Source organism: Ixodes scapularis, unplaced genomic scaffold (assembly GCF_016920785.2).
Source record: "Ixodes scapularis isolate PalLabHiFi unplaced genomic scaffold, ASM1692078v2 PGA_scaffold0__279_contigs__length_252992795, whole genome shotgun sequence".
Taxonomy (NCBI): domain Eukaryota; kingdom Metazoa; phylum Arthropoda; class Arachnida; order Ixodida; family Ixodidae; genus Ixodes; species Ixodes scapularis.
The window spans coordinates 163,751,376-163,775,954 of record NW_024609835.1 but is presented as its reverse complement, the minus strand read 5'-3'; the positions used below and the strand labels follow the sequence as shown (position 1 = coordinate 163,775,954).

The 24,579-nt window shown below is 44.2% G+C and overlaps 1 protein-coding gene across 1 annotated transcript in view; it reads right to left on the bottom strand.

The window, feature by feature from the left end:
• LOC8053342 (angiotensin-converting enzyme) overlaps positions 1–24,579 on the bottom strand; it is a 66,318-nt gene that overhangs the window by 26,126 nt on the left and 15,613 nt on the right. Inside the window, exons 3-6 of the mRNA XM_040219384.1 lie at positions 17,550–17,708; positions 14,974–15,061; positions 4,434–4,577; positions 3,137–3,328 (exon numbers count right to left, since the gene is read on the bottom strand). Of these exons, the coding sequence (XP_040075318.1) occupies positions 3,137–3,328; positions 4,434–4,577; positions 14,974–15,061; positions 17,550–17,708 (583 nt within the window). The remainder of the gene's footprint in view (positions 1–3,136; positions 3,329–4,433; positions 4,578–14,973; positions 15,062–17,549; positions 17,709–24,579) is intronic.

Below are 24,579 nucleotides of genomic sequence, written 5' to 3'. Positions count from 1 at the left end.
GTTTGGCGTGGCTTCAAAAGCTGATGACGTCGGTTCACTCCATGGAACAGTTAATGCTTTCTCATGAAATAAAAAGAAAACGCGGCTACATAACGACGGCGTATTTGCTCCCGACAGATTTTGCCTTCGCGTTTTCTGCTTTCTGTTGCTGGCCGGCTACACTTTTCGACGCTGCTCCCGACGCTATCTACCAAACCGTGCGCCAAACGCGCCCCTCCACTTAACTCCGTTGTCTGCGTCGCCATCCGCCGTTGACCCTGGCAAGTGGTTTTACCCTATTTTTTTACAGTAAGGGAGCTACGTTTTGTAATTTCACGTAAAAAAATTTACTTCTGAACGACATCTTTGACGGATAGTCAAGATTGCTACGTACAGGCGCTGACTTTTACGGCCCATTTTTGATCGAGCCTGGATATTTTAGTCACCCTATATAGAGAAAGATCTGCTGCATGCAACTATACCTTTTCGTAACACACGTCAGACGCATTTTGTTTGCTACATTATAGTAGAAAGAAATAGTAGAGTGACTAGGTTAAAAAAGAAAGTAAATATGAAGGGGCAGGCTTTAGTAGATGGAATTACCTGTAATATTGAAAACGTTCGTGCCGATCGGAGCAGGTGGCTCGATACCCGGAGACAACTAGTAGTGGCATTTCAGAAGTAAAGTTTGTGTGACTCAGCTGCAAATCGCGCTCATGGTATGCGGGCTCACGGGCATCCACAGGGTTGCCTTCATGGCCACAAACATTTGACCGCAAGTAAATTAGAACTAGAACTGATCACTATAAGCGTAGGTGCACCGAAGATGTCTTGAACGTCCGGGATGGCAAACGTGCTCAGTGAAATCAATATTGTGAAGTGAATAAATACACTGCACTGGATTTCGTCAATGCACGCGAAAGTAATTTTAGGCCACACCTGGAATCACATTACTTGACCGATCCTCTGAATTTTTCAGCACGTTGACAACGTGTAAAGCTATAACATCATATAGCAGTATGACTGAACATTATACGCAAACTACCCTAAGTTTAGAGGCGTGTTTTCATCACTATATATTCCTTTATTAAAAGCTATATTTCACTCTTTATATTTCTAGGTTTAGTGCTCGTAAGGCTAATGCCGCACCGGCGTTTTGCCAGCTCAAATTCAAAAGGCACAGTTTAAATACACAAAGCACAAATTGTTTTTAAATAAATAAAAAATATGTCGGTCTTCCTCTTTCTATCATGGAAATTAATATGCCGATATCTACTTCATCGAAAACAATTTGTTCAAACACTTGATGGAGGCTCAAGAATATTAAATATCACGTCTGACGAACCGCAAGAGAGTGTTTTCGGGCTTTTGTTTTGTTTTTAAGTTATATGTATGACATTGGTGCTTCTATAGTCCATCAGTGAATATACGTATTTTTGCAGAAGATTGTGCTTTATTTAAAATTACATTTACCTCTGAAGACAAATCTTTTAACGAACTCTGCCCTTTGTGATTTAAAACTATGGTGTGAGAATAGAATACGAGTGCAGAAATTTTCCATTATCCGAGACTCATCATGAGGAAACAAAATGCACCGTCCGTGCATGACAAATAAACCAATTTAATCAGACGTTTCATCTCCTATTCAGGAGACATCATCAGCGAAGCCAAGTTGGCAGGAATGAGAGAAACACCAACCAAATATATATTTAAGAAGGCCAACGTATACTTCGGGAAGGGGCCGCGGTTGAAGTAGGAAGCTGATGAATTACTCCGGATGTACCATGACTCAGAGTACTTTCGTAGACACTAACTTTGTTCGCTAGCCAAGGTTGACGCATTTTCAAACTCACAACTGCAGCCCGTGGTCCAACAATGGTCAACCAGCTTGTCTTTGCATTGGTGGCAAGTGTGGCTTTCTCCACGTGATGCTTGTGTTCTTTCACACAGGCGCGACGTTTGTGGCCGGTCTCATCAATATACAATGCGTCACCATGGGGACATTTAGATTGCCACGTAGTCTTTGCTTGTCTAATTCGCCTTGTGACAGTGAGCCTTTTTTTGCTCGTTTAGTTTTCTTGCTTTGATCAGTGTCGGTGTCTTTCCTGTGTTGGTGCGCATTTTTTTTTTCACGTATGCTTTGCGCAGTGAGGGTGCACATTTGTACACGTTTTTAAAACTTTCTGGCGGTTATTACTTTTCATTTGTTTGCCATAAAATGTTTTCGTGTTGTTCGTACTTGTATAAAATGTGCTGCATTCACCTTTTCGCCCTAGCAGTCGCGACTGTCTATTTGTCTGCAGTATGCTCTACATGGAGAAAAATAAATAAAACTGCGCGGAGAAGAGACGGCTTCGCACATTCCACCAAACGCAGTTCACACCTTATGCGGCGAGAGAAATACATCAATCAATATGTGCTCCAGTTGGTGCCCGTTGTTTACGAAATCTCGTTCTTAAGTCGAGGCGGCTTACTTTCGATTTCACAAATTCACTTTCACAGTTTGACTTTCACAATTTGAGATTACGGTAAAGAATGAAATGCGACATAAATGTAGCCACGACAGTTAGACAAACAAATGAGCAAATGTGTTGCAGAGAGATAATAAACATGCGAGAAGCCTGGTCAAACGTTTTATACAACAAGCGTACTACAAGGTTAACCAGAAGAGATGTTGCGAGAAATAAACGTGAACTTTGTAATCACATATTCAGTTAAAGCTTATCAGTGCTTCCCAAGCCCTGCGACACTGCGACCCAACAAAATGTATAATATATCCACGCCCCCCCCCCCCCCCCCCCCCTACTTTTTGCGATGCCACAAACTTTCAGTTTGAGTGCATGGACTGTAATTCACAAATTTTTGATACTTGACTTGTTTGTTCGTGTAGTTAGAGTGAACCATCAGGACTTAAAACTAGAGAAAAAAAAAGCGAATGCCCATACGAAATGACTGTTTCGAATTACTAAAGTTAAATGTTTGCTAAAACATGGTTACCCAAAACCTAGGCGGAGTTTGGGCTAAGGACCTCTTTCATGCGGCTCGTTGTCGAGCTCCGCGCTGTACTTGTTTTTCATTTACGCCACCACCGAGGAGGCAAGGACGCAAATCTTTAGGATTGTTTCCATCACATAATTATAGAACAATGGAATCCTACCAAGCAAGTGCGCTGGGATAGTGCCGTCTTTGGGGAGTTGATGACCTGCGTACAGCGTCTTCAGTTTCATCCGCACGAAAGCGTGAAGTTTCTTGTACAGAGGCTCCACCTCTTGCCATACAGCGTCCACCACATCTGTGATGTTGTCCATTTCGTAGTTCGCAAGCCAAACATCTTTCACGCTGTCGTAACCTGCAATTGAATTCCGTTATCAGGTTTTCCTTTCATACTTGTTCATTTTTATCTCACTCTCTCTCGAGTAACATATATTCCGTCCATCAATAATTCGTATTGAATGACTTGGGATAGATCGAAAAAAAATATAGGAGGCGTAAAGATTAAATTATCATGAAAACTAGGTCCTTGTTCCTATAGATCTCACACAATAAAAAATATATGTATTCACCGGACGACTTTTGTTGTTGTTTCCATATTGAGACCAGGAACAAAGTGGTGTCCAGGGTAATAAAACCTCCTAAGTCCTCAAATGTGTAAAATGAAATATTCAGGAATCGATCGCTAAAATTCTTTTTAAACACATTAAACCGTCATTTTGGAGAGAGAAGATCCTTCATTCATGTTTATTTTCCTGCTAAATTTAGCAGGGAAACTGACTTGGTAAAATGGCACGTAACGTAATTATTTGTATTAAATTTAGAGGAAAAATAAATTCGTGTATAAGTCACATCACGTCTGGCCACGGGACATTAATTTCACCGCTAAATTTAGCGGTGAACCTAAATTTGTCTATAGGACTCGTGATGCCAGGTCACGTGACATCAACTTCCCCAGAAAATCTGACGGGAAAGGAAATTGGGGTGTAAGTCACGTTAGGTAACTGTTCCCGCTAAACTTAGCGGTAAAAGTTAATTGGATTCTAGGTTTAATCATATCAGGTCATGTGACTTCAAGTTTTCCGCAAAAAATTAGCAGGAACATTGAACTGCTGTCTAAGTCACGTGACGTCAATTTCCCCGATTAACTTAACGGGAAATGTGTGGACGGACGGACGGACGGTCGGACAAAGTTTTGGGATTGGGAGGTTCGTTTAAAAGTACCTCATGTTTTATAAATTAATTCCTCCAACTTTTTTTTTTTTTTTGAAGTTTCGTGACTTTTCGCTGTTCATGAATTTTGTCGTGAGTTCTTTGGAAACTGTACTGTGTCCTATGTTTTATATGTTTGTGTCTGTTTTTGAATCTGTGGGCGTGCGGAACTGTGGACTAGATGTATATAAACTAGATAGTTATAGGCTAGACTTGGAACATCATTGCACGAGGTTCAGATGTGTGTGTACCGTTGAGAGTTGCCGACTTGTTCAGAAGTTGGACGAATGGAATATACAGTTCTCTCTCCTTGCGACCCACGCTGTTGTGCCAGGCTTCCCAAGCCTCCTGAAGCTCAGCGTAGTTTCCAACTTTGGCCATAATGACAGTCAGATCTGAAATTCACAAAACGTTCATTTGGAACGAAAACCAACTCTCTTAATAAAACAAAAACACATATCCGCTCAATGTACCTTTTTTACATAAAGACGCCACCCGGCGGTGGATGAACGAACTAGCGGTGGTTAAAGGTGTTACCAAGTGTTGCCGCCGCAGAAACCCTCCCGCTTTCTACGGCGGCACGGACGGTACACGAGGAGTACGGACTTACGGTGCGAGAAATGTTCACATCACTTGGTCAACTTTGTGGGGAGAACCTTCGGGCAACGAGACACACGACTAGCTTACAAGGTCAACTCACAAAAAAAAAAAAGTAATCTTTGTGACTATTTTTGGGTTGGTAAAAAGTTGCCACAAATATAACGACTCCTAGGGTAAAAATGACGACCTGTATGCGTATTTAAGATAGGTAGTTAAATTGAACTCCTACCTAAAGCAACATGGCGGGCGGTTAGTGACGCTCGAATCCCCGGTAAGGCCCAGCTAACAACACGGCTTTTTGGCCGAGTAGGAGGATAGAGTGCACGCGCTTATTCGGTGTCTTCCAAGCGCCATCAGAGATTCTAAACATTCGTTTCTAAACAACGGTACCGTACCTATTTCATCTAAGGACGGCAGCGTGTGCGCCACAATCGCCGCAAATGCCCCCGACGGCATCTCAATATATTGGCAGTATTACTTACCGCCGACAGAGAACGCTCGAAAAAGAAATCGGTACTCGAGGAACGAGCATGCTGACTTTAGTGAACGCATTGTATACGCTAGTCGTATGCGGCGATGAATCGCTGGGCACTTCCGTCGATACCGACCAGAGGTATTCAAGTTGCACTAACGCTACCGCTATTTTATCACTTTTTGTTTGTGCCTATTTATACCGACTTTGGTTATTCATTCGTGCGCTGTGGGCCGGCACTTCGCGCCTGTTGGACGCAGAACGAACATTTAGGTGGCTAAGTGGCACAATTATTTCGATTTCTATCCAGCGTAGAGGTATCGAGGACAGTGGGCCGCAGGCCAGCTGTTTGTTCAATATATATGCATGACTGCTCAATGCATAGTTTCTTGAACAAGGCAGCAGCTTGCGCCACCTATAAAGTGTAGTAGTAACCGCTAACTGGCGTTAAAAAGGTTTATTTTAAACTTCCTGAAGCCACCGTTTAGACGCCATCACATACACAGCACGAGCACCAACCATCATACTGAATATTGTTACAGGTGCATACATGTTAAGGGGTATCCACACGAAGGAGAACTCCGCGGACGGATGTCGTGACGTCAACAACCCGGGAAGGACCGTCCCCGGCTCCGCCGCGTGCACCTGCGGAGCTTTCGTGCTGACAGCACGAAGCCTCCGCGCCTCCGCCACGGAGGAGAACGGCGCCGCGAGGCGTCAAAAAGGGATGACGTGTGTCTCACGTGATGCGCGCTCCGCGGAGGAAAGGGGTGGATTTCTCCTTCGTGTGGATACCCTATTAGCGGTGCAACAAGCCACAAACAACTCCAACAAAACACCTCCACAACTCTGCTCTCACCACCCTACCGAGCGGCTTCAACTTTATATCGGCTGGTAACTAGCGCCGTCTCTCGGTACGGCATATTTTACTACCGGCTGAACTTCGTTCAATCTGTGCACGCGGTTCGGTCGCGGCGACGTAGGTCGTCTCTTGAATTTAAAAAAAAAAAACGGCGGACACTTTATTGGTGACTGCCTTAGAGGGGGCATATACGTAGGATGAGCTCTATGTCTACGTTCTGTTATATAAACCGCACGCATGTTGCTCGATCAGGGGAGCGGTTTCGAAAGCTGCTCTGATAAGTGCGGTTAGTTGTAATCGCACTTCAAGGGCAGTACGGAGCAACTAATATTAAGGAACTACGCCGACAAGAGAAGCAGGTTTAGCGGGAACAGCAATGTATTCTCATATACTTCACCGCAAAGTATTTGCTACTATGATTATCGCTAAAGCGCCCGACAAGGCACCTTAAATAAACGACCCTATTTTCGCGAGCTCGGTATGTCGGGAATATTTAAAAGTGCAGGTTTTGGGAATGTCTGGCTGGCGCAAAATTCTGAAAGGAGGAGTGGGCTTTGATGTATTAGATATAAGACTATTTAATCGAGTGATTCATTTCTCGTTATTTTAAAATTGCGAATAGATGGTGCTTTGCAGCAACATAAGGAAACAAAACAAATATTGAGAAAGTTTGGAATCATTTTTTATTACTTCGTGGATAGTCAACATTATTCCTAATAGACCATGCTGGCCATGAACAAAGTTGCTTTGGGTTATTTTAGTTTTTCTACAATGATAATTAAAGGTGCGAACTCAGATTCCACTCATAAATATCATTCGACATTTTTTTTTTGTTGAAAAAATATTTATTGCTCATTGAACAGATATGTACAGCTTTGCTTTCAACAAACACATGTCGGAGCACACCCAATATTTGCTGTTCAAGTACTCCGCTCCACGCTTTTTAAAACTGTAATTAATGCCCGACCTGTTGCAGCGAACGAACCTTTTGCAATATCTAAAAAGATAACATCTTGTCAAGTTATCTCTGACGATAAATGGTCAGCATGAGAAACGAGACGCCGAAGTTGTTTACTTCTTAATTATTATAATACAATTAAATGCAAAGATGGAAGCGAGCTGGCAAGAATGACGAATTTTGTCTCTGGAGATGGGGAACAAGAGGGACAAAGGACAAACAGAACTCTCCAGAGGAGATTTGTGTCTGTACGTGATTTGATCTCGAGAAAACCGAAAGAACGACAGATTTTTGCCCTGCAAGGTCCGGTTTTTGCAGTGAAGAACGGAACGCACTGTCCCTCCTGCCATCTTCACTGATTGTTTACAGTGGCGAACGCGCCATACTCGGTGCACTACACAAGGGCGTTGTAGAGTGTCATCCGCAGAGAAGGACGCCAGCATCAACATGCGGTGACAAATCGCGCAATGGTGGTCGCTGATAGTCGTCGTGCTCGGCCTACTCCGGCCATTGCGTGATCGCCCACCCGCGTTTGGCGTCGTCGGTGGCGCATATCGGTCACGTGTTCCGGCGGGAGGAGAAAATGTGAGAGGGTAGGGAAAATAAGGAAAAGGACGCACCCAAATCATCCTGCCCCACCAGGGGAGGAATCAGCGTGGCCATCGCTCCGTCTAGTGCCAATGAGTGGAGTGTCCTGTATTGCCCCCAGTAAAGCATTTGGTACGTCATCTCTCTTTCTCTCTCCGATTTTACACACTCTTTCTCGGAGCAGTACGAGAACTATGGTAGCCTTGGCAGTGTAGCACAAAGAAGTTGGGGGTGAGCACCAAAAGAAAGTTCTCTGCTGGCTTTCAAGTGCGGACGCTCCGCGTCCATTGCTGAAATGCCCGTAATGTGCGACGTTAACTTGCCTCTCGGGCAAGCACGACCTTAGCGGACTGACCGATCTCCCCGCCCCCTGCCCTTTTTGGTGGGGGGGGGGGGGGGGGGGGGCAGTCATAAATTTAAGTGGGGCGGACGCCCACCCTTGTCCCTCTGAAGAGCCACCCCAATCCCGGCGGCTACACCCACGCGTGGAGAGCCGGGTCAGGTGAAAGGAGGAAGGCGGATGATTGGTCCTGCAGACACGAAGCTCCCGCTGTAGTCTTAGCATAGGGGTGAACGGACTATAGATGGTGCACACTTTTGAAAATAGTCTGTTTAAGGATTGCTGACAGAGTGGCTGCAATAGAAATAACGGAAGCACATACTGTAATGTTCACTGGTCTCCTACCATTTTTATTTCAGCCCTTGTTCTTGTCGTGGGCAACACTGGGTCCCAACGCTGCCGCAATGTTGTGGTCAGGACAGGTTAACTTTGATAACTGGTTTATTGCATACCATACGTGGTATTGTAGACTGTCGGGCTGATGGCATTGATTACACGATTGGCCTTCTCTCTTTCGCGAAGTTTTACTGGTGCTTTGCGCATGAGGTGCTGCGCTCGAGGGTGGGCTCAGGTGTGGCCCGCAGCAGTTTTAATTTACAATAGAGAAAAACATGGTGAAAAATTTGAAAGAATATAGCGAAGAGAGATTTTTAGACTGACTTGACACTAAAAACATTTTCAACATTTTGACATCGCAAGACAAACATAATTCTGAAAGTTTCATAGTCGAAACCAACCAGCACGCCCAACAAGGGATTGAGGATTTATTTCTACCGCCTGCACATGGTCTGACGAGCAGCTGAAATCTTGTTACATCTTGAAGTCGCAATAGCTGCGATTCCAGGCTCCCGAGTCACAAGCAGCAACCGCTAAAATAGCGACATGCTACATTTCGCTATAATCACCATCAAATATATAATTAGTTTATGGTGTATAGGCCCACACTTTTGAAGTGATACCAGGTAACAATGCCTATGTTTTTTTGCGGATGCACCTGGAACCATAAATTACGAAGCCAAAAATATGAAAAAAAGTTTTTCATTTAATTAGCCTTCTGACACTGCAGTGATATTAAAATAAAACTAAAATCATACAGATTCATTAAAAACATGTTTAATATATATCTTCAATAAATTGCAATATTTTTCTTCTAAATGTCTTATTCTTGCAAGCACATAAAACAGTCATCGAAATGTGACAGAGGGACCTTGGGACATTTGGGATGCGCGTCACCTTACCACAACCATTGCTGGTTTGGTAGTTGAAAGAATGCAAGTTGGCGGTGTTCGTCAACGTCAATACTTTACAAAGAAAAAAAAGTAAATACGTTTACGAATCTCTGTAGCGCGAAATTAGAGTGGAGCTCTTGAGGTGGAGAGGGGAAGGTATACCCCTCCTCCTCTTCCATATCCTGTCCTCACCTCGTCCTCCTCCCTTCCTCGCCTGCTTCGCATCCTCGCTTTCTCCTCCTCCTCCTCCCCCTTTCTTTCTCCTCGTCCTCTCCCCTCCTCCTCTGCACGTGACGTTAATTTTCCCGCTACATTTAGCAGAGAAACTGAATTTGTTCATAGGTGACGTGACACCAAGTCTTGTGACGTCATTTTTCCCCCACATTTAGCAGGGAAACTGAATTAGTGTTGTCACATGACGTGAATTTTCCCGCTAAATTTAGCAAATAATTGAATTGCTGTTGAGGTCACGTAACGTCCATTTTCTCGCTAAATCTAGCGAAGAAACTGAACGTGTTCATAGGTGACGTGACATAAAGTCATGTAATGCCATTTTTCCCGCTAAGTGTAGCGGGAAAACTAAATTGGTGTAGAAGTCACGTGACGTCAATTTTCTGTCTAAATTTATCAGGGAATTAAATTGCTATTGAGGTCACGAGACTTCGAATTTCCCGCTAAATCTAGCGGAAAAGCTGAATTTGTTAATACGTGACGTGACACCAAGTCGTATGCCATCATTTTCCTAGTTGAACTTAGCGGGGAGTGTAATTGGTGCTGAAGTCACGTGACTTCAAGTTTCCTGCTAAATTTAGTGGGAATTGAATTGCTGTTGAGGTGCCGTGTCGTCATTGTTTCCGCTAAATCTGGCGGAGAAACTGTGTTTGTTCATAGGTGACGTGACATAAAGTAATCTGATGTAATTTTTAAAGCTAAATTTAGCGGGCAAACTGAATTGGTGTTCAGGTTACGTGACGTCAATTTTTCCTCTAAATTTAACGGGGAATTGAATTGATGCTGACGTTACGTGACGTCAAATTTCCCGCTAAATCTATCGGAGAAACTAAATTTGTTATTCGGTGACGTGGCACCAAATCATGTGACGTCGATTTCCCCGCTAAATTTAGCGGGGAGTTTAATTGGTGTTGAGGCCACGTGACGTTAATTGTCTTGCTAAATTTAGCGTGGTTACGCCGACGCCGACGGCGACGCCGTGAAACCCGGAGACGGGCGCCTAAAAGCTGCGCTCTAAAATACATTCCCCATTCATTTACGCCAACGCACTTACAGTGGTTAAGGCTGCTGTCCCAGCGGTGTATACACCACGCATCTAAGAGAATGCATGAGGATCCCACCGTCCTAGCTGTCGAGCAATCATGCCGAGCCAAGGGAGAGGGCTGCCGTGTTCACACCGAGATACCGGGTTTGCTGAGACAGAGACAGCTATCTCGACTAGTACTTTAGGTGTCAGCAACCATAGATAGCAACAGTCATCTATTGTTGCCATTCGCCGTCCTAATAGACCGATCTCACTAAGCGTTCCAGGCATGCTTGACGCCGCCATAATTTTATAGGTGCTGGGCAGGGTAACCGAGAGCGCCACCGTTGGTTGATCATCCGCGCCACCATGGCCAAAGGAGGCAACACTGGGACGGCTAATATCGGCAGCACCGCCGGCGCACCCTCTCGAGATTACGTAATTACCAACTCCGAGCGTTATGTTTCGCGCACTACACGACCGACTGCTTTAAAAATGGAGCGGACATTAAATATATCAATGTGCATGCGTGTGTGGTGGTATAATTCTACCTTTAGGGAGTTTTAGTAGGTGCATGCCTTCCTCGATAGATTGAGACATCCCAAAACGGGAACTAAGAGAACAGAACTGAACGTCCTGATGTTTCGGGCAAATATAAATGAAAGTAGAAAACGGCAGTCCTTATTTTATTTACGTTGTTTGCCGCGCCTCAACATTACAAAAGCAAAGACTCCCCCCGTCGAGCTTCCCTCTTCTAGAAAAGCGGAACTAAAAGCGGCCCCCTCTTTTTCACCCTCGCGCACCCTTTTTTTCTAAGTCAATTCTTTCTTCATGAATAGCTGACCTCATTTTGGTGATCAGCTTTTTTCCAGTCCCCTTGTCGTCGAGCTGAATACGATTATGGTGTCCGAAGAATGTGCTTTTCGTGCAAGTTGGCAGTAGTTTGGACGGTGTCGGAGGCAGTTGCTCGTCGCGAGTTGATGCTCGTTCTCGTCGATCAAGTATGTTGTTCTCTTTTACACAGAACGCAGCTAAGCGCCTCATTGATAATCTTTTCCCGTATGGTAAGCACCTCTTTTATTTTTTGAGTAGCCTGTTTTCTTGCAGCGGGTACGGAAGTTAGAACCGCATAGACACGGGTTTGAATAGAGCAACAATCTTGGGCAGCTCTACGATCATAAATAAAGGCGCAAACGACAGCCCGCTCTGCAAACGGCGAAGCGGATGAAACGCTCACTTAGGTTTTTGGTAACTACGCTCACACATCAACAAAACGTCGTTCGATCAAGATGTGTCCGCGTAGCAGAGAGCAGTAATGCTGCCAAAGACAACGCCGAGCTTCGAGCGCATTAGTTGCAAATATTAAATCAAATAGCACATTAGAAATCCATCTTTAGTAAGGCAATGTGATCGAAATGCTTATTTTACAGGTTTACGACGTGCATTGGTCTCCGACGGCGTTGTATTTCTCGCGGCCTCGACGGAAACCTGCGGGGCTTCAGACCTTCTAATAATAATAAAAATAATAATAAGGTTTTTATTCACTTTACAAGTACATATAAATATTGCTGGCCTACAAAAGCAGTGTCCTGCTTTTGTAGGCCAGGGGCTTCAGGATTTGCGACAGTCCGGTACGCAACAGTGCCTACAGCTTCGACGTTTGGTCTTCTGCGACATCCGATAGCAATGTTAAGAATAAAAGACCAAAAACGCATGAATCGATACCTAAAAATCGACGCGTGAACAGCCCCACGAGCAAGCAGGGTGGCGAAAGGGCGTTCCCAGTGTAGCAGATATTTTCAGCTTGATGGTGAAACGTATAGGCCCGAACTTGATTGCACTGAGGGTATAGAAGGCAGGTGGCAGTCCACGAAATGGCTTATGTCGTCTCGTCAAGGGAAAAGCTCCATCGGGGTTCTGCGAGATGCAGGAAGACTAAAGTTCCCTCGATGCACTGCGGCAGCGGCGGTTTAGAGAAACTGACTGGTGAGATCGGTCTATTCAAAAGAAGAAAAAAAACAAAAAACCTGAGGCTGCTGTTTATCCAGTCGTTCTAAACATGCAAGGCCTATTCGTGCCAGTGCCGTTGGATTTTCATGGAGCGAGATATTTTCATACTATAATGTAGTTGGTGTCACCATGTAACATTTTAGTGGATTTCAACACCCATGGGCTATATATTTTTTCTTTATTTCCAAACATTTATGTTACATCTAAAAGATGAGAGGTTAAGAAGAGAGATGGAGACGAAAGTCAAAATAAAGGAGAAATGAAGAAAAGCAACTGAGCGAATCGTCCTGTTCGAGCCAACGCAGGACACCCATCCGTGCGGAGCGCGGGCTTGGGCGATGTATTCCCTAACTCGGGGAGTCCTTCAAGGAAGCCTACCTCGGGCTTGGCTCAAAAGGCAGGGCCCACATTTTATCAAACATGTAGCAGAGCCAGGCAAGCAGGCGGTCTGAACCCACGCTGGGCTCAGGGCTTATAGTGATTAGTGACGACTCTCACAAACACACAAGTGCACAGGTCCCCTGTGGTGACGCTACACTGTAAAAGGGTTGCGTCACCACAGGTACATGGAGTAGATACTGATCGAGCCAAGCGAGAGAAATACAATTCAACTAAAAAAAAAGATGAAGTCACAACTAAGGCATATGATGGACGCCCAAGTGCGGTTCTCTTTCACCTCCAATGTGTTTTGCATGCTCCAAGTAAGCAAGAGGAAGTAGGAATGTTTCAATGATAACATTTCCAAAATACAAAATATATAATCATTATAGACGAACTCACGGCTATAAAGTAAAATGTGCCCAAAATACTGAAAGCTGAGTTAAAAAGTATGCACAGCTTATTAGTTCCAAGAAATATTGTTTTTTGTTTAACTTGTCTTTTTAATTAAGTGTGACACCTCTCCTTCAGCTACAAATAAAATGTACTCATGTCTAACCTATAACTTCACGCTAAAGCTGGGTCATTATTCCTATGCAGTGCACCGGCTTTCTCAAAATGAAAACAAGTTTTCTTATCTCGGCCTCAAAAAAAAAAAAAGCATCATAAGGCTAGTGAAAGTAGGTGCATTAGTCTAGCCCTAAAAATATTTTTCTTGAAGCTTTCTTATATAAACCGACTGAGTTACTTTGGAACAAACCAGCCAGTAGATAGATTATTAACAAACAGAATCAAGGTTAAACATTATAGTGAAACGAATAGCCAAGGGATATCACATATCAGCTTGATGCTCAGCGGTCATAACCTGCCAGCTCAATAGCCTCCATTGAAAACTATATTCATTGCAGCAATTTGTGGTCGTCGCTTTTCCCGAAGGCTTGTAAATTGCCCTTTAGGATAGTCAAAGTCTCTAAAACGCCATTTTGAGTACCCAGGGTAGGCCTTTTTTCTTGGTGTGAGATTGCGGTGACCGCGATGCAAGCGTGCAAGCAACCATGGCCCAGATGGCCTGCTGGCGACGAGGAGTTCGGCACGTCTTCTGCTCACATAGCGCATTTCATGCAAAACTATTACAAACAGAAAATGCACGATCGCGATGAAGGGGCTAAGGAAAGAGGTCCTTACGGAGTCTAGGCGGGTCGAGGTAAATCTCGGCCGTGTTCGCCTGACCCCAGTGGACGCGACGACGCTCTTTGGAAACTCGCAGCTTTTTTTCGCTTCAGCCGATCAACCACCGGAACAACCGGCTGTAGTTCGAGTGTGCCCCGCTGGGCGTCAATAGCTCGCGCATGCCCAGAACTCTTCTTGAAAAGGGTCCGCTGCACTCTCTTTTTGAGGAAGACGCTGTGATCGGACGCCAATCGTGCATTGGCGAACATCAGCGTACATCCAAATCCCAACGCTTTGAATCAAAAGAATGTCGACGAAAAATACAGATGGCAGTTTAATTATAAAAACTAATATTTTGTATTTTAATTGTCTTACTATATAGTTCTGGTCAACTGATCAATTAACCTACCAAATAATCGATTAATGATTTAATTTTGATTATTTTTTAACAGGCTCATCGATAAAACTTGACGAACCAAACCAAAGTAAAAATTAAACACTTTCACCACACTGTAGTGGACGGATACACAATTATAACAGACAAACTTTAGTTAAAAGTTAATCTAAAGCCAACTGTAGTGGCGAGATTTGTAACTCCAGACAAGTGCAGAAGGGTATACCTCACTTCAACACCGTGCGAAAGCTCATTTAGCGCCGCAGAGACTATTGCGCACCATAAAAAGCGGTCGCTCTTCTCGGGAAATATCAACCAACCCCTTGCCTAGTGCAGCTTTCACTTGACATTGTTATACCACCCAGTCATGCATATCATATATCTTGCAGTTATTTCTCGTATTCCTCCTGTTAAAAGGAAATGTCATCTTATTTTGTGAGTTTAGATGTCGAGCGAGTTTCCATTCTTATTTAAGATTACACAACAATGCTCACCGAGTCTATCCTCAGAGGCATCAGGGCGCCCAAGCACTTACCTGGCTCCAAAGATAAGTTTTGCTTTCCACCAACGGTGACCAGGGTCGAACTGTACACTCTAGACATGGTGGAGCTGATGTTCTGGATCTAGGAGTAAATATGCTTATATCAAGCTTCCTTATTGTAAATGTGCAATAGAAAAATTTTCCAGACTTTAGGCTCTTTAAAATGTTCATCGTTCAAAATAAATGACTATGACATTACAAAATAGTACACGGAGATGTGCGTATAACCTTCTGCTGGCATATATCTTCACCCACTCAGCAGGCGAACAACATATACAGGTGCAATATTCTGAATAATATGATCTTCGAGATTTTTGCTTATTTCAGGGGAGCAACCATTGATTGCAATTAGTAACATCGTAGTGCTTTCGTAAAGCTAGACATGTGGATTAACAGGCAATACAAAATGGAAATTAATATACGAATAAAATTGAATGTGTGCAGCTAAACTACCATAACGTCCAGTATTCTCCGAAACAGGGGGTAGGTGTCGTCATAAATTTATTATTATTATACAAATCGAACTATATTTTTTCACTTAATCAGTGGTTTCCTCTCCGCTCCAAAAAAATCTTGGTGTTCATACAACGTAACTGCTTGGCAAAGATTGTTATCATTCTAGCGCAGGAGCATATATATATATATATATATATATATATATGCATATACACAGTGACACCCGTTAACAATGATCACACGTACAGCGAAATATTGTCGATATTTAACTCACTGAAAATTTAAATAAAAATGCATGTAAAAAGCACTTTTTATAACGAACAACATATTGGCTACATCGAACTCTTCCCCCCGGGAAGGCTTCCGAAAACGCGCAAACAGTCGTGTTCTAACCGGTCCCTCCCCCCCCCCCCCCCCCTCACAAAAGAAATTAAAAGCTCAAGTTGCGAAAAAAATTGAGCGAAACGAAGCGATTCAGAAGGGGGAAAGCTAAAAAATAAACTGTGCACGCACACATAAAAAAAAAAAGCTTTTCATCCCAAAACGGTTGCCCACGAAGTGAAGCGATTCAGAAGGGGAAATAATCTTAAAAAACAAACTCTGCACACATGCAAAAAACAAATTAGCGCGTTGTTACAGGGTGGAAGCCAAGAGATGGGAAAGGAAGAAAAGGCTCTCGCCTTACAATGAACGCATCGTGGAAGTTCGTTGTAAAGGATATTTGCTATATCGAATTACTTGCTATATCGAACTGATCGTAGCGTTTCCTGCAGTTCGTTATAAACGCGTTTGACTGTATACATATATATATGTGTGTGTGCGTGTCTGTAAGCACCTCCATTTGAAATGAAAATCAGAGACCGGGAGCATGGAGATGACATAAAATGTCCGACTTTTGAGCGGTTCTAAATGTCATGTCGACATGCATTTTGAATTAAAATGCATATCGACACTTATCTCACACGCTTAAATAATTATGTTTTATTTCACAGGTTAAGGGGTATTCACACGAGGGAGAAATGCCGGGGATTTCTTCCCGGCACGCGCACATCACGAGATAAAAACGCGAGGCTTTTGCACATCGCAAAGCCTAACGTTTTCATCGTGGGATGCGCGTGGCGGGGAGAAATCCTCGGGATTTCTCCCTCGTGTGAATACCCCTTTACCGTGTGTCTTCTAGTTTGATTCCTCTGACACAACCCCATGCGGTTCGTTAGACAAGCCCTGTGAAGACCTCAAGTAAAAACATCGGTATTTAAAAAAGTATCATTGCTTCAACAACGCAATAAACAAACTTCATTTTCAATAAAATTTGATGAGTTCGGAAAATATAGGCGTTGCCCTATTAAAATAAAAAAAAAAAAACACACACACACAATACGAACCCTACATTCAATAACAATACATAAAAGAACCTCATGACCCAAACATCTTTTTCAATGAAGCAGCCACAGGTTGGATAGATGGATGGATGCTAATGACTGTACCCTTTATATGGGGCGGTAGCTTGCGCCACCAAGCCTTGGATCTACAAACCGAAAGTATGACCACACCCTTCGCCCTTCTATTCCAATTTTCTTCCCCTGTTCAATTTTGCAATTATCACTAGGAGGTGTGGGATATCCCCAGGATGACCTTTGGGGGACAAGGCAAAAAAGGCTAAGAAATTCCTTTCCCTCTCGTTCTTCCCCCCGGCAAGGGAGTCGCCAATTGTCCTCGGGTCGAAACCCGTCGGCGTTATCCCAGCAATTGAGCAGGTCAAATTATATCTGGTTATTGTTGTCTACCGTACTTTTTCTGTCAGACATAACATTAAAAGCATCGTTTTCTTCCACCTATGTTTAAATATTTTCTGATTAGCAATATTTAAAATAAGTAGACGGAACACAGCACCGACAATATATTTTGTGTTTTTGTGTTTTACGTGTCTATTAAGTGCATAAGGTAAGAAAGGTTGTCTTGAACTACTAGAAAATATGAGGCTGCTGATAAAACTACGTACTTAAAGTTTAGATTTTTCCCCCACATATGTCTTTCGTATAATTATGTGGAGCATGGGCCGTATGGGTATATGCAATATGATTTCAGTAGGGCAGTCATGAAGTCTCACATACCTTGGCCACTTCTGCATCGTCGAGGCTTCCAAGGCCAAGGTCACTCATCGGTCGAAAAATACGTCGGAGGGTGACATTTTGGAAGGACTTGTAATCGAACCGCTTCGCCGTTAGAGCAAACTCTCGCCCTTTTTTGGCTATCTCGACGTTTACATCGTCCTGAAATAAAGATTCCGAGTGGAGGTTGACATTGTGCCCCTAATCCAGATTCTTCAAAAATCTGGAGGCTCCGACACCTAGTCGAAATGCGTTTCAATTCAGTCTTATTTGTAAGAAGCTTATCGAAATATGCTTCACAGCATGGCCAAATACAGCTTTGAAAAGTAGATTGAAGTTCAGGAAATGCCCTTGTTATTCTCGTGGGGCCGTCTGGTGGCGCCATCACCTCTAAACGCAGCCTCCACTCCTTCTTTCCGTTATTGATCTAGACATGTTTGCATCTTTTTTTTTTTTTCATTTTAGCACGCATTAATATTTAGCCCGCGATGACTGTCGAACGTTTGGTCTTATTGAAAAATACTTAGAAAAATAATGTTGGAAGATACTACATTTAATTTACAAAAAATATGCGGCTTAGAGCGGCCACCGTCAGGCGAATGTGCAGGAAATGACCTTTACGCGTGCTTTGTTATGATGGTCTGAAGCCGTTTGCCTGACACCCAGCTTTGTTTGCATGGCAGTTTTTAGTAGCTTCAAGGACTACAAAAAAGGCGACCGGTGTAACTGCCAAGCCAGCATTCTTGACAGGGGGAAGCAGGGAGCAGCACCGACGTATGTAAATAGAAAAATACTAGACGTGAACCATCCTACTTCAACCCAGGTCTACCATTTTTCTCCTTATTTACTTTTAGAAGAAAAAAAAAGAAGCATATTGGTAAGTTATTTTTATCTAGAGAGCGGACATGGACAAATATTCTGCAATGTTTTTACAAATGTCATGCTTTGATGACGAAGAAGACGCCAGCGAAGAAAAGAACAGTGTATGTGAAAGGAATCCGGGCACGCAAGTACGAGGACGCATTCGAAGCTGAGCAACGAGCCGCGACTAACGGCTATGGCTGCTACTTGAATTATGGCCTGTCCATGTCACGGTGGCGAGGCGCTGACCCTGAACAAGCCCGACCGCCACGTTCAGTACACCTCAGCTCCGAGGCCATGAGATGCTCTCCAATCCGGAGACGTCCCGTGTGCCACATTAGGAAAGAAACCAGAGACTGTAAAATGAGAGACGATTTTGAGTGTTTCTTTTTCGTGCTCATAAGTCTGAATTTTCCTTTTAATTTCTTTTTTGTCCTTCGTCATTCTTTGTTTTGTGAATATACAGATAGTTTCATTCCTTAAATATTGTCGTAACCTTGTTATGTCTCTTTCGCCAGCGCGCGCGACAACAAGAAAGGGCGGATGGCCGCGCCGTGGGGGACGGGCCTGTCTTTTGGTAGCTCCGCCAAGGGAAGTTTGTTCCAGCGATTCCGAAGCCGAATCGGACACGGATTTATTCTAACACAAACCAGAGAGGCCGACGACACGGCGCACTAAAGATTCTGACTCAGTAGTGAATAGGTCTAAAATTATCAGCGCTTTTTTTTCTGGAAGCCGGAAAAGAAAAGCATGAGCTAAGTATAAAAAGTTATTGCAACACCAAAGCCATCCCAACTATAGCAAATGTTCTCACCCGCTGTAGCACAGCCTACAGCGATCTCGCAAAAACACCCGACCAATTTTAAAGACGCTAACCGCTTCAGTCTGCCACGAAGCGACCGCTTCGATTCAGCCACCGCCCACGCAACCAACAAACCCGCCGAGCCGTGCCGCCACCCACTATAATGCGGCAGCTAGGATCCAAGTAGTATCTTTTTAGTATCCGAAGCACATTCGTAGACCCAGCGCAAGGGGCGTAGGAACAGATTTGTCGCATATGTCCGAACTGCTTGTAGACTACACGATAGAAACCTGGAAAGAGCACAAGGCAGCATCGCAGCATAGTGACGGCGCTGAAGTCGCAGCTGCAGCGCTCACCCACGCAGTGGCTCTGCGACCGTTTACCTCGGCGCGAAAGAAGGCGCAACAGAAGATTACAGCTGGCGAGGCGTATTATAAAAAAAAGAAAAAAAAAGTGCTGCCAAATGCAGCTCTGACGAAAGACTAAGAAATCGAACCCTATGGCAGACTTCTTAGAACAGAAAACAGCAATAATTCAGAATCGTTTTCCGTTGAACCAAAACATACAACCTAGCCAGAATACCCATGGAACATCTAGTGAAAGTGTTCTATGGAGCGCTGGACGTATTCAGAAATACTGCACAACGGGCCAAAAGCTTCTCATCTGTATTGGTAGCACGAAGAATACCGTGTCTTTCATAACCAAGATTTTAGCCTAAGTTCCCGGTATTATCAAGGGAAGTGCAGTCGCGGCCCCAAACAGAGAAGTGTCGATTATAGCCCATGAAATACCACCGTCAAATAGAACGTGAAGCGTAATCAGAGGCGCTTAACCTACATACAACCGGAACAGCTCATGAGTAAGCTTGAATGGAAGTCACACGAGATACTCTCAGCCAGACAACTACGTAAAACCTACCAGAGTTGTTCACCTTTCATGGCAATGGACAACCATACACTGTGCTGTATATGGACGGCATAGCGAAAGTAACCGCGGTTGTAGATGCATTCCGATATATATATATGTATATAACTGAGAAGAAAACCCCTTAGTGAAAACAGTAACAACGGACGATTTGTTCTTCGACGTTTCGACCGGAGTCCGGCCTTCGTCAGGAAGAACTTTTCCAGAGAGAGAGAGAGAGAGAGACAGAGAGAGAAGTCTTGCAAAAGAGGGAAAACCAACGTTGGAGTTACAGCCAAGGGCCGAACGGTCATCGTTGGATTGGGGGAGGGGGTAGGGGGTAACAGCTGACAGAAGTGAAAATTATGAAAAGAGAGGAGGGTTGTTTCGCCAAAGCCGACAAGCGGGGCGCGAGGAGCCACAGAACGCGGCTGGGAGAAAAGCGGGCAGAGCCGAGGAAGGAAGGAGATCCTTTAGAAATGTCCAAGTGTCTTGTCCATAAGTCCGTAGCACATCTTCACAGTATCCAGGGTGGGCGAATCAGGGTCGGCACGCGGTGTCCGAATTTCCAAGTACTGTCACCAGCCGCACCAGACCCAAGTATTCCAGTATTCCGAGCCGAAGTGCAATGGGTCGGCAACCTGATATCTCCGTTACTCTCTGTTCCATACACAACACAGCGTTGCGAAAGGATTGGGGGAACATTAATAGATTCCGTTCCCTCAACAGGGGCGGTCGAGCCTATTGTATGCATAATGGACATTCCGCAGAGTGCTACGGAATAACATTCCTTGCTCGTGTTCGGCTGAGCTAACCACGCGATTTAGCGCGTGGTATACCAAACGCAAAGGTAGAAATTACTAGTATGGCATTTCTGAAAATGCCTGGCCCTTGGCATGCCTTGGGTTTACTAGCTTCCGAATCTATCAATCGAAAACTTTGGGCACATGAACGCGGGTGGTATTTATACAATGCCACGGTCGAGACCAAGTTACAAAAACGGCGGGATGACGGTTGGAGGTCCCAAAAAAGCGTAGGAGGAGTTCCAGATGGGCAAACGTTTATACAATGCTACGGTCGGGTCCAAATTTCGGCGGGGTGACGGTTGGAGCTTTCGTGAGAGGGAAGCGAGGGCAGTCCGTATCCGGGTGAAGAAGCTTGTCGGTCGGGGCCAAGTTTCAGGGACGGTTGGATGACGGTTGTAGCTTCTTGAGAGGGGCCGCAGGGGGACTTTGTGTCCGGGCGGGCAGGGGTGACCTGGCGATAGCGTACAATAGACGAAAGACACACGCGCAAACTAAACTGCTGTCTCCAAAAAAAAAAGCAAAAAAAAAAAACAACAAAAAATGGCACGGTTATTTGGGTTGTTTTGTGGGGCATGCACGAGTTAGACCTGGAAAGGAACAATGTTAAACCTAAAAATAAGAAGAAAAAAGAGAATGAATATCAAAACCTGGAAATGAAAGAGAGAAGTTGATGGTCCAGTTCCGGCCACAAACACAGTACCACTGCTAACAATAAGGTCTGGGACCTAAAAATGTCCTCTGATCGCTGTTGCTATTCGTCTGTTAGCATTTTAGTCGATGCAGAGTACCGGGGCTTTCATTTATTCCTTGTTTAATAGCGTTGAATCGGTAAATTAGGTAGGATTCACGCTGTTCACGTTCGCGATTTGATTTAAATCCAGATTTTAGAATCGTCACTGACTATTTATCAAACGAGTGTTCTGGGAGAGCGTGATGTTTGGTTAGAGGCAGTGTCGGAAGATTTATGGCGTGAGATTTGTGATTATGCCGTTCTAGTATGCCCTATGTATTGTATTTTGCATACCGCACACTCGAAGAAGTACACGACATTTGACGAGGCACATGTTAGGTGCCCTTTAATTTTAAAGGAGAACTGCGAGTGTGTGCTGCTGGTCGTGTTTGCGTGCTGCAGCTGTTTATAGATTAGTCATCCTGGGTGCATGCAAGGCCTACATTCGTTAGGTGGTGGCGATAAGTTTATCCGAGAGTTTACTATCGTGTGTTTGAGGTTACGCGATCGTCTGTGGACTACCCCAGAGGTGGATCGAAACGCGCGTTTAAGGCGCTCGCTTTGTTCGAGAATGTTATAATGTCGTCTTTAGATATTGTTTACATTAGGATGGTTCATGCTATAAGTTAGATATAGATTTTTTCATTGTGTGTCGCTTTGCGTGGGGGCGCGGGCTGATAAAGTCTGCTCGGTTCAGTTGCTTGGCTTTTCTGAGTGCATCGTCAATTATACGGGGTGGATACTTTTGTTTCTCTAGCGCTGACTTTAAATTCTGGCTGTTCGCATCAAAATCTGTCTATTTGGAACAAATTTGTTTGAAACGATGAGCTTGGCTATAGGGAATGCTGTTCTTGCAATGGTGTGGGTGGTCGCTTTGATAATGCAGGTTTATAGATGATATATTTATTGTCTGGTCGCACACTGAGGAGGAGCTGGTGGGCTTCATAGGTCGATACAACGCTGCTCATCCGAGCATCCGCTTCACACATTATTACTCTCAAACCGAAATAAACTTCTTAGACGTCAACGTTAAAATAGACGAAGGTAGGGAAGATGGGGCACTTCTACATTTGAGAAAAAACGCTTGAATTGCGTTCATTTGGCCTTTAGATTAAGAAATATCAAAATTGTATTTCAATGCGACGCGCCGGAGAGCCATACGAGCAATTTCAAAATAGGATTGAAGCCCCGCCTCCCTAGCCTTGGGCAGCCAAAAGAGCCGTCGATGACGTCACGAACGGCGACTGTCTTTCGCGTTTTTCTCGCGTTTAACAATACTTACGCAGCAAATGGTTTGGGTATTCGGGCTCACGGGGTAAAATACACTAGGATTTTCTTCTAACTCATTTTTTCCGAGAAGCTCCGTAGCTTCCCTTTAAGCCAACATATCGACAGCAATACCTGCATTATCAAAGCGACCGCTCACACCATTGCAAGAACAGCATTCCCTATAGCCAAGCTCATCGATTCAAACGAATTTGTTCCAAAGAGACAGATTTTGATGCGAGCAGCCAAAATTTAAAGTCAGTGCTAGAGAAACAAAAGTATCCAACCCGTATAATTGACGATGCAATCAGAAAAGCCAAGCAACTGAACCGAGCAGACCTTATCAGCCTGCGCCCCACGCAAAGCGACACACAACGCACAAATCTATATCTACCTTAGAGCATGAACCATCCTAATGTAAACAATACCTTAAGACGACATTATAACATTCTCGAACAAAGCGAGCGCCTTAAACGCGCGTTTCCATCCGCCCTTGGGGTAGTCCACAGACGATCGCGTAACCTCAAACACACGCTAGTAAACTCTCGGATAAACTCATCGCCACCACGTAACGAATGTAGGCCCTGCATGCACCCAGAATGTCTAATCTGTAAGCAGATGCAGCCCACAAACACGGCCAGCAGCACGCACTCGCAGTTCTCGGTTAAAATTAAAGGGCACCTAACATGTGCCTCGTCAAATATCGTGTACTTATTCGAGTGTACGGTATGCCAAATACAATACATAGGGCAGACTAGAACGGCATTTAGACTGCGCTTTAATAATAAAAAATCTCACGTCATAAATCTTCCGACACTGCCTCTATCCAAACATCTCGCTCTCCCAGAACACTCGTTTGATAAATTGTCAGTGACGCTTCTAGAATCTGGAATTAAATCAAATCGCGAACGTGAACAGCGTGAATCCTACCTAATTTACCGATTCAACGCTATTAAACAAGGAATAAATGAAAGCCCCGGTACTCTTGCATCGATTAAAATGTTAACAGACGAATAGCAACAGCGATCAGGGGACATTTTCAGGTCCTAGACCTTATTGTTATCATTGGGACTGTGTTTGGGGCTACGGGCCGTTTGTCGAAAGGCAATTCGTAACAGGGCAACTCGTAGCAGGGCAATTCGTCGCGTAGGGCAGTTCGTCATAGGGCTATTCGTCGCTAGGGCAACTTGTTGAAAACCGGCGTGCGTGTGTGTGTGCGTGTGTGGGAAAGGGGGGGGGGTGTGTCAAGTCATAGAAGAAGTTTGTGTAGAAGATAATGCTTCGATGTTACTTTTTCTTTTGCTCTTCTTCTCTCGGTGCTCTGTCGTATTTTGTTTAGAGGGTTCACGATCCCTTGTCCGGTTTCTAGGACCCACAAGCAGACGTTTGGAGACTTCCCTTCTTTGATGCCTATTAACTCTACCACCTTTCTTCCTTATTGTTCGGTCCCTTTTATTTTTACCGCTTAAGTTCAGGACAAATTTTTCAAGGCTTACCGCTTACCGGGGGTTTGGGGACATGGAACATGTATGCATAAATGGTAAGGTCCAGAAGCATTCCAAGAAAAGTTCGACCACCACCTTGTTGTCCGCGTACTTTTGGGGTTTCAGAAAAGTCGGAGGCTTTTTTTCTTTTGTCGTATTCTGTTCGGAGAGTTCACAACCC